Below are 10,865 nucleotides of genomic sequence, written 5' to 3'. Positions count from 1 at the left end.
GATGGGCCGAATGTCCTCCTTCTGCACTGTCGGGATTCTGCTTTGTGCCTGGTGAATGACTGATAATTCCCAGTAAGGAGAATGTTCTGTTTGGAGGGAGCGGGAGGCTGAGAACAAGGGTGGAATTTAATAGCAGCAATCAGCAGCGCTGGCTGCGGGCGCGGGGAGAGGGCGCTGTTTTGGGAATGTGAGCGGGCTGTGTGTGTGGTGGAGGTGGTTTGTGGGCGGTTGACCACATCCTGTCGCTTGCGGCTCCCGCAGAGACGGGGGAGCGGAGAGCGGAATGGTGGTGGTGCTGCTGATCGAGTAACAGAGCAAAGCGGGCATGGCCACCACACCACTCCGGTCCCAGAACAGTCAGGCAGCCGGCAGGATGAAGAAGGACGAATCTTTCCTGGGAAAGCTGGGAGGGACATTGGTGAGAAAGAAAAAGGCCAAAGAAGGTGAGGAGCCGCCGGCCGGGTGAGGAGAGAGGGACAATGATGATTGGGGGGGGAGATGAGGAGAGGGGCTATGATGGGGAAAAGGGGGTGAGGAGAGGGGATATGGGGGTGGGGGGATATGAGGAGAGGGGATATGGGGGTGGGGGGATATGAGGAGAGGGGATATGGGGGTGGGGGGATATGAGGAGAGGGGATATGGGGGTGGGGGGATATGGGGGTGGGGGGATATGGGGGTGGGGGGATATGGGGGTGGGGGGATATGGGGGTGGGGGGATATGAGGAGAGGGGATATGGGGGTGGGGGGATATGAGGAGAGGGGATATGGGGGTGGGGGGATATGAGGAGAGGGGATATGGGGGTGGGGGGATATGAGGAGAGGGGATATGGGGGTGGGGGGATATGAGGAGAGGGGATATGGGGGTGGGGGGATATGAGGAGAGGGGATATGGGGGTGGGGGGATATGAGGAGAGGGGATATGGGGGTGGGGGGATATGAGGAGAGGGGATATGGGGGTGGGGGGATATGAGGAGAGGGGATATGGGGGTGGGGGGATATGAGGAGAGGGGATATGGGGGTGGGGGGATATGAGGAGAGGGGATATGGGGGTGGGGGGATATGAGGAGAGGGGATATGGGGGTGGGGGGATATGAGGAGAGGGGATATGGGGGTGGGGGGATATGAGGAGAGGGGATATGGGGGTGGGGGGATATGAGGAGAGGGGATATGGGGGTGGGGGGATATGAGGAGAGGGGATATGGGGGTGGGGGGATATGAGGAGAGGGGATATGGGGGTGGGGGGATATGAGGAGAGGGGATATGGGGGTGGGGGGATATGAGGAGAGGGGATATGGGGGTGGGGGGATATGAGGAGAGGGGATATGGGGGTGGGGGGATATGAGGAGAGGGGATATGGGGGTGGGGGGATATGAGGAGAGGGGATATGGGGGTGGGGGGATATGAGGAGAGGGGATATGGGGGTGGGGGGATATGAGGAGAGGGGATATGGGGGTGGGGGGATATGAGGAGAGGGGATATGGGGGTGGGGGGATATGAGGAGAGGGGATATGGGGGTGGGGGGATATGAGGAGAGGGGATATGGGGGTGGGGGGATATGAGGAGAGGGGATATGGGGGTGGGGGGATATGAGGAGAGGGGATATGGGGGTGGGGGGATATGAGGAGAGGGGATATGGGGGTGGGGGGATATGAGGAGAGGGGATATGGGGGTGGGGGGATATGAGGAGAGGGGATATGGGGGTGGGGGGATATGAGGAGAGGGGATATGGGGGTGGGGGGATATGAGGAGAGGGGATATGGGGGTGGGGGGATATGAGGAGAGGGGATATGATTGGGGGAAAGGGGGTGAGGAGAGGGGATATGATTGGGGGAAAGGGGGTGAGGAGAGGGGATATGATTGGGGGGGAAAGGGTGAGGAGAGGGGATATGGGGGTGAGGAGAGGGGATATGGGGGTGTGGACAGGGACAATGGGGATGTTTGGTTTGGGGGGGTCGGTGGTGGGACAGCCTCTCAATATCCACACGGTCGTGTGAGACAGTGATTCTCTTTCCTCTGTTCAATTGTAAAAAGAAGTTTTAAATACCTTCAGTTCATGCTTTACTCGCTTGAGATTTTAATTAAAGTTGTGCCTCTGTGTTATTTAGTCTTTAAAGCACTTTCTAAAGCCAAATTAATCCCCCCGATCCGCTTGAAAATACCCCTCATGTTGTTTTCTGTACATTTAAAGAGTTACCCTATTTCCAGGTTGTTCCCATAAATGTTTTAAATTGAAGTAATGCTGTTTTAATAAAACTCATATTCTCTTTGTATTTTAACATTTATTTTAAAAGAAAATTATTTTTCTACAATTTTGTTCATATGACAACTGGAATTTGAGCTGCTGTAAATGATTTTAAAATTTAAAGATCTCATTTGGAGGTTTTACCTGGATTACGTTGGTAAATTCAAACAACTAACTGCTGTTTCTGTCGGGAGATTTATTTTGTAAGTTTAAAAGCTAACAATGGCTAGTCAAATTCAGCCTTTTGAAGGAAATGAGTTGGTTGTTTTAGAGGGTCCAGGCTTTAGTTTGTAAAACGTTAATGTGTAAGATTACCACTTGACAAACAGGACCAAGCCTAAGTTGGAAACAAAAAAGCTGGAAAAGCTCAGCTGGTCTGGCAGCATCTGTGGAGTGAAACGGAATTAACATTTTGGATGAATAGCCCATAATATTTTAATTTGTCTGTGTTTGATTAGAATCTGTCTATTTTTGCAGAAAACTGGCATTTAATGTTACGACTGCTGGAAGCTATGATTTAATGTGTACCTGACTTTTGAGAAAAAATCTGGGATTTTTAAAAAAAGGATTTTTTTCCATGATGTGTATAAACTGCCTGGGCCAGATGTAACTATGGCAGCCTTTGTGGCTTCAGTTGAACTGGAAAACGCAAGTTCAAATCACTGACAAGAACAGGAATAAGCCAATAAGCCAAAATATCAAAAACTTAACTATACTAAATTCTCTGGTGGAGAATTCTGAAGATTCACAAGCCCAAGTGAAGCAGTTCTTCCTCATCTCTTGCTTTAAATATCTACTGTTTTCCTAAAAGTGTCCCCATTTTTACTCCTGAACCAAAGGAAGCAATCTTGTTGATTTGATTTATTATTGTAATATGTATTGGGATACAGCAAAAAGTATTGTTTCTTGGGCACTTATACAGACAAAACATACCATTCAATCAGTAAATAGGGGAGAAGGAAAGGAGAGAGTGCAGAATACAGTGTTAAAGTCATAGCTAGAGTGTAGAGAAAGATCAACTTAATATATGGTAGGTCCATTCAAAAGTCTGATAGCAGCAGGGAAGAAGCTGTTTGGTATGAGTTGTCAGACTTTTGTATCTTTTTCCTGACAGAAGAAGGTGGAAGAGAATGTCTGGGATGCGTGGGGTCCTTGATTATCTTGGCTGTATTTCCGAGGCAGTGGGAAGTGTAGACAGTCAATGGATGGAAGGCTGGTTTGCGTGATGGACTGGGCTACGATCACAGCCCTTTGTAATTTTTTGCAGTCTTGGTCAGAGTATGAGCCATACCAAACTGTGATACATCCAGAAAGGATGCTAACTGGCAAAAGTCATAGCGGACATGCCAAATTTCCTTACCCTCCTGAGAAAGTAGAGGCATTGGTGGATTTTCTTAACCGTGGCATCAGCATGGAGGGACCAGGATAAGTTACTGATGATCCAGACACCTAGAAACTTGAAACTCTCAACCATTTACACTTCATCACCGTTGATCTCGACCATTTCCACTTCATTACTGGCACCCAACCTATCAAACCACTTCAGAATCTTGGTTTCAATTAGATCACATCTCATTCTTCTAAATGCCAGAGAACACAGGCCATTTCTAATCAATCTCTTAGGCCAACGCCCTCATCCCAGAAATCAATTTAGTGAATCTTTGCTGTATCACCTCCAAGGTACATCCTTTGACAGAGAAGGAGACCAAATATATCTACACTACTCAACTTGTGGTCTCACGAAAGCACTGTACGATTATAGCGCAACTTTCTCATTCTAGTATGCAATCCTCTTGCAATCATGTCCAATGTGCAACTTGCCTTCCTCATTGCTTGTTGTACCTACATGCTCACTTTAAAACATTTAAATCATCCTGATTTTTTAAATTCACACTAACAAAGTAACCGGGTGGCATGGTGGCACAGTGGTTAGCATTGCTGCCTCACAGTGCCAGGGACCCAGGTTCAGTTCTGGCCTCAGGTCACTGTGGAATTTGCACTTTCTCCCCATGTCTGTGAGGGTTCCTCCAAGTGCTCCCGTTTCCTACCACAGTCCAAAGATGTGCGGGTTAGGTTGATTGGTCATGCTGAATTGATCCTAGTGTCAGGGGGATTAGCAGGGTAAATATGTGGGGTTACTGGGATAGGGCCTGTGTGGAATTGTGGTCCGTACAAACTCAATGGGCCGAATGGTCTCCTTCTGTACACTGGGGATTCTATGATTCTATGACCATCGCATTTTCCCATATTGTACTCCTTCTTGTCCGCTCACTTAACCAGTATATATCCCTGTGCAGGCTTTTTGTCTTACTCGCAGCTTACTGTCCTATCTAGCTTTGTATTGTCAATAAGTTTGAATACATTACCCTCAGTCAACAAATTTTGTAAACTGATGCTCCAGTAATGATCCATGCAGTACTCCATTAGTTATACTCTAACTAAGTTGCAAGCCCCATTTATTTCTGCTTTCTGTTCATTAACAAATCCTCCATCCATGCAAAAATTATTCCCAACCCTAGGAGCCCATATTTTGTGGTACCTTTCATGTAACAGCTCACTGAATACCTTTTGGAAGTCCAAATATACTGCATCCATTGATTCCACTTTATCTACCCTGCTGGTTACATCCTCAAGTAACTCTAATAGATTTGTCAAATGTGATTTGCCTTTTGGAAAACCATGCTCATTATGCCTAATTATATAATTATTTTCTAAGTGCCCAGTTAAGACCACCTTAATGAATTCAAACTAACTAGCCTGCAATTCCATTTTCTCTCTTCCTGCCTTGCTTGAATAGTAGTGTTAATATTTGCTACCTATCTGCTGGACCTTCCCCAGAATCTAGGGAATTTTGAAAAGTTCCAACCAATACATCCACTGTTTCTGCAGCCATCTCTTTTGAATCTAGGCCATCAAGTCCAGGTGATTTTTTTCAACATTTAATGAAGAAATGGTGGTGTAGTGGTAATATCAATGGACCAGTAATCCAGAGGCCCAGGCTAATGTTCTAAAGATAAGTTCAAATCCCACCATGTAGCTGGTGGCATGAAAAAAAAAACAATAATGAAACCTGAAATTGAAAACTGGTCTCAGTAATGATTGTCAATGTCTTGTCATTACATTAAGGTTTGCTAATGTCAATTACATTGTTAAAGGAAATGTGTGATAGGTATGTGAACCTATTAGAGGAGAGTTGGGATACTGCATGTGAGGAGTGGTGACACTGAGCAAAATCAATACTCTTTCACCAAGGAAAAGGCTTCACCAACAAGCATGTTATTAACATATCAGTGATTTTCATGCAAACTTATCTGGTTCACCGATGTCCCTTCAGAGAAATCTCCCGTCGTTACCTTGTCTGGCCTACATATGACTCCAGACCCACAGTAATGTGGTTGACTTTTAATTGCCTTCTGAAGTGGCTGAGCAAGCTACTCAGTTCAAGGGCAAATTAGACAGATGGACAAATGCTGGCCAGAGACGCATCCCATAAAATAATTTTTAAAATCCTTTATCTGGTACTTTTTCTTTACTGTATTTATTAATAAGTTGCTCAGTCTCATTGCCCCCTGCCTGCCCACTGTTTTTGGTATACTTTTGTGTCTACTGTGAAGATAGGTACAAAGAAGAGAGCCCATCCTGCTGAGAGTCTATGTTTTGCTTCATCTGAAACTGTTAAAAGATATAATTCTGAAATGTTGATATTAAACGCCTGAGTTTAAACTACTGCACCAAGTAAAGATGTTTTATTTAATGCCTGTGCATATTTAATAAACACAACTTTTTAGATTTACAGTTGTGAGCTATAAACTCCGATCTTCCAATTATTGGCAGATCAGAGGTATATGGTGAATGAGCTGAACACAGTCCAGTCCGGGATATACTAGTATTAAAGAATAGATTTAGTTCCCATTGTAATAAATTTTAAATTCCTTTGGACTGTCAAGCTGACTCCATATTGCTAAGTTATCATGTTATTGAAGCATTAATATAATATATAAAGTATCAATATTTAAGCAACAATTTATAAACAATATGAAAACACGTTAGGCAATTTAATATTGCCTTTTGGATAGAAGATATGGCCCATCCCCCATTCCTTTGTGTCACATACTAATCTGTATAGTTTCTTTCCTAGCCCTTATATGCTAAGAATGACCCAAACCATACAAACATAGGACAAGGAGCAGGGGTAGGCCATTTGCCTATTCAATAAGGTCATGGCTGATCTAATGGTAACCTCAAATTTGCATTCTGCCTACCCCTGATAATATATCACCTTCTTGCTTCAAAGAATCTATCCACCTCTGCCTTACAAATATTCAAAGCCACTAATGCCAGCACCCTTTTTTCGGGAAGAGAGCTCCAAAGACTCAAGACCCTGAAGAAAAAAATTTCACCTCCATTTGAAATGGGTGACCCCTTATGTTGAAACAGTGACTAATCATTCTAGATTCTCCCACAAGAGGAAACGCCTACTTCCACATTCACCCTGTCAAGACCACTCAGGATTTCATATTTCAGTCAAGTCGCTTCTTACTCTACTAAACTCCAGCGATATAAACCTTTCTTCGTAAGACAACCCACCCATTCCAAGTAACAGTCTGGTAAACCTCGGATATACACCAAAAACCAGAACTGCAGAAGAATTTCTCCGAGATCAGCAAGTTCTGTATTCGAGCAAAGGGCATTGTACTTCCCCATCTGCTTTTTAGTTTCAGCTGAAGTTTTTGTTCTCAGTTTGTTTACTGTTTCCATGGTTGATACAACCCAGGAACTTGAGGACAAGAGTCCTAGCTGTAAATAAAACCATAATTTTAAAATGTTCTTTCCCTAATTCTAATGGATGAGAAATCTGAAATAATAAACATATTGATATGAAACTAAAATCTATCAAAGCTTAATGCCAAAAAAAGTAAAAAGGAATTATATTTGATCACATTTCGACAACATACAACCGATTGCACATCCCCACAGAGACTGAAAGATAAGATTGTAGACAGCTCTAAATCTCTCTAATTCCCCCCCCCTTTTAGAAAAACAAATGTATGCTAAAACAAATATATGCTAAAGCAAGACCACCTGCACCTGCCAAAAGTCAGCAGTCCAAAACTAGTGCATTTTTGAAAATTGTATCTTTAGAGCCAATCTTAATCATTAAACTCTTGCAATGTTTAATTCTCCACAAACTTGTACTTTTAAGTAATTGGATGTATGCATAAGAGAGTATTTCAGATCACCATGGGTGCGGCTCTGTTTAAGAAAACTATCCTTTTACACAAGCTGAGAGTGGGAGAAGCCCTGAATTTGTAATGTTTGAAACAATGTCTTAGCTATTGTACTGGTACAATTTCTGCATTAATAGAGAAAACATCAACTCCTATTGTTGCATGCTCCTGATATATTATCTGTTTGTACTGTACATTTTATTATAGAAATTGTACCTTTGTATAGTTGTGAAAATACACATTCCAATTGCAGTAGGAAAGAAGTTCAGAAGCAATGATAAATTACCAAATGGCTGGGCAGTTTAAGAATACTATCTACTGGATAGTATATCAGACTGGATTAATGCCAACTAATCAATGTTGAAACTTTTTTTATAACTTCATAAACTATGCGATTGAATTTCTTCTGAGGTTCAAATTTTTGTGAAGGAGTTGTAACTGGGTGGTGTTTTTTTTTAGTATTATGCTTATATATAACCAAATAATTTCTAATTGATTTGAGATGAATATGTTGTTAAAAGGTTCCCTTTGGCTTTTGTTGAGGGGTGGCTACAATAAGCAATCCATGTAGTCAATAAGATTAGGTTAGCTTCCTCGGTAAGTGTTCCAAAATGAAGTAGGTTAGAAATTGTTTGATGGCTGAAAGTCTTTTTTAAAGTAGGATGTATGCAAACCCAAATGCTGAGGGAGGAATGAATGAATCTCTCTTTCTGGCCTTAAAATACTATCTGCCCCAGCTGCTTACTTTTCATTTCATTTCAATTATGAAGTTGATTTATTGTCAGTCAATCATACCATTGACTGAGAGTATTTGCAGTTGTTTTGCCCAAAATTCTGTCAGATTAGCAGATACAATGAGGAGTCCATGCTAAAGAGGTTATGTTAAAACCTGTTGTAGACTCTTTCCTTCTTTATCGTTTTAAGAATTGGATTTCCGGTTACTGGTGTTGCTTCCTAAGTTGTGCTCAATTTTAAATAATTTGGGCAGTTATTGTTTGCCCCATTGTAATTGTATGACCATTTCTGAAGATTATTTTAATCTCTAGTGTACTGTATCATAACTATGGGTAATTCAGAGTCCTGTCTTGTGTTACTCCTCCAGACATGTATGAAGACATGGATTTATTTAAGATTTTGTCTGCTTATGCAAATACCCCTTTAGCTGTGGCCCGAGACAAAAGAGTTGGTGGAGCGAGGGGAATCCAGAATTGTAACATTTGTCCTCTGCTTCAAATGGGACAGTTGATACTTGAGACCAAAGGTTTTAGGTATAATTAAATGGCACCCTTGTCTCTAGTTCAGGAGGTTGCAAACTCACTCCTGGACTGGAACATATAATCCAAGCTGAAAATTCAGTGTAATTATGAATACTACTACATTGTTGGAGTTGATATCTTTTGGTTAAGATAGTAAACCAAGCCCCGGCATCTTTTTGTGTTAACGTATTTGGTATTATTTCAAGGAGAGTGTGAGTTCTTCAGGTACCTAGTTTAATATCCTGTCAAATCAAAAGACTTCCAGATTTAGACTAGTGTATTATCTATTTGCTTTTTGTGAGATCCTGCTGGATACAAGTTATTTGCTGCATCCTCCTACAAAATCATGGTGATTACTTTTCAATTAGGTGCAGAATGCTTTGGAATATCCTGAGAATGTGAAAGGCACTGTCATGTAAGATTCATTCCTCCATTTGAAACAGACTTAAGAATGCAATGAATTATATGAACATGATTTTTTAGTATGCTATTTGAAAATTGATGAGTTGTATATAAATACCTTTTATATACATTGATTACTAACACAAAATATATTGTTATTGTGACAATTACATTGGAGACTATGGTAAAGAGGTAGAACTTCAAAAGATCATTAAGTTGGGAAACTGATGCTGTACTTATGGGTGATATCACTGAGCAGCTTGTAAATGATGAATGAGATGAAGTTCTGTGCCATTCTGGACAAACATGATCACCAGAAGAAAATCCCTTTGAGGAGATGGGGGAAGATTGGATCTATGGTGATGAATAGTAATTGAAGGATTTGAATGTAAAGGTGGAGTGACAGCTTTGGTTAAATCAGATTTAGCAGTGACATCCAGTCATTGGTCCCACAGGCCCACTGTGAGTCTCATACGTGCACAACACTAGATTTGTAGAGAATTGTGGCATTGAAAGTAGAGGTAAGATGGTGTCAAATGGATCAAAGAAGCTGTCAATGTTAATGCAAATGGTATATCAGAGGAAAAGGAGTAAGGAGAAGTTTTTTTTCAAAGGACAGATAGAGTGCATGGTCTAGAGGTAGAGGTGAATTGTTTCAAAAAAATAGTAAGAAATGACTTGGCAATTGAAATCTTTAAGATGTGATATTTGGGTAAAGAAGGTGCCAGAACTAATTGGAAGAGTAAATTTTACCGAAAGGGGACGGAAAATTGAAGAAATGGAATGAGATAAATCAGGTGGAAATTAAAATGGTTAAGGATGAGGAGTCACTCAGTGCAAAGACCACTGAGGAGAAAGTGAGGATATTTCAGTAGAGGGTGGAGAATAATAGGAAAACCATGAAAACTTTGAAGATTGGATCAGTTGAAAGATGATTAAAAGGTAGAAAGTACAAATGACAGATTATGTGGCTGTTACTGCATGATTACTCTAGTTTGACATTCACATAGTGATTACTGGAGCAGCTTACACCATTTATTTTTTCAATTTAATTATATTTAAATGAATACGCTATTCATAATTTTAGTTTGTGATGGATGTCGCCTGACTAGAATAACTGAGCATAAAACTATAATAGGACGAACACAAAAAATATTTTCAGTATCATTAGAGCTGGAAATACTGACCATTTACCAACTCTGTGTAAGTAAGAGCTACCAACAGGGGCTTAAGTTACCAGGAATAAAGTGCATAGATTGCTGAAAAGTTCTTCAAGGAATAGTTTGGTCATTCTATTCAGTTTTGCATTGAAAATACCAACTCTCAGATTATGGTCAGTAAAGTATATTTAATTAACAAAGTTCCCTGTTTAAAACCAGAAGGAAGTATCTTGATTATAATACTTCAATTACACAAATAATTGACATGATCTTTATTAGGAATCGCCTGATATACCGACATAACAATGGTAAGTGCACATTATAGAACTTCATTTTATGTGAAGCACTTTGAGATACTTCTGAGAAATATAATAGTCCATCTTTTCCAATATTTACTTTTTCCCCCAAGGGAAAGTTTTAGGTTCCTCTGAAAATTGTGGTTCCTGACTCAGTATGAGGCTTTAACCCCTCTCTCCTAATTCCACCCCCACTTTGTAAATTCCACATGGAACCATACCTCTGATTTCCTTTATTAGCTGAAATTGTGTCCAGTACACCTTCTTCTAGAATGATACAC

The 10,865-nt window shown here is 41.3% G+C and overlaps 1 protein-coding gene across 1 annotated transcript in view; it reads left to right on the top strand.

Annotated features, from left to right (window-relative positions):
* Positions 1-183: 183 nt before the first annotated feature.
* parvb (parvin, beta) overlaps positions 184-10,865 on the top strand; it is a 69,571-nt gene continuing 58,889 nt past the window's right edge. Inside the window, exon 1 of the mRNA XM_078220121.1 lies at positions 184-443. Coding sequence (XP_078076247.1) covers positions 326-443 — 118 coding nt within the window. The 5' untranslated portion in view covers positions 184-325. The remainder of the gene's footprint in view (positions 444-10,865) is intronic.

The sequence above is a fragment of the Mustelus asterias genome, chromosome 9 (genome assembly GCF_964213995.1).
Source record: "Mustelus asterias chromosome 9, sMusAst1.hap1.1, whole genome shotgun sequence".
Lineage (NCBI taxonomy): Eukaryota > Metazoa > Chordata > Chondrichthyes > Carcharhiniformes > Triakidae > Mustelus > Mustelus asterias.
Note: the sequence above shows the minus strand (reverse complement) of the source record. Positions and strands in the feature narration are given on the sequence as shown.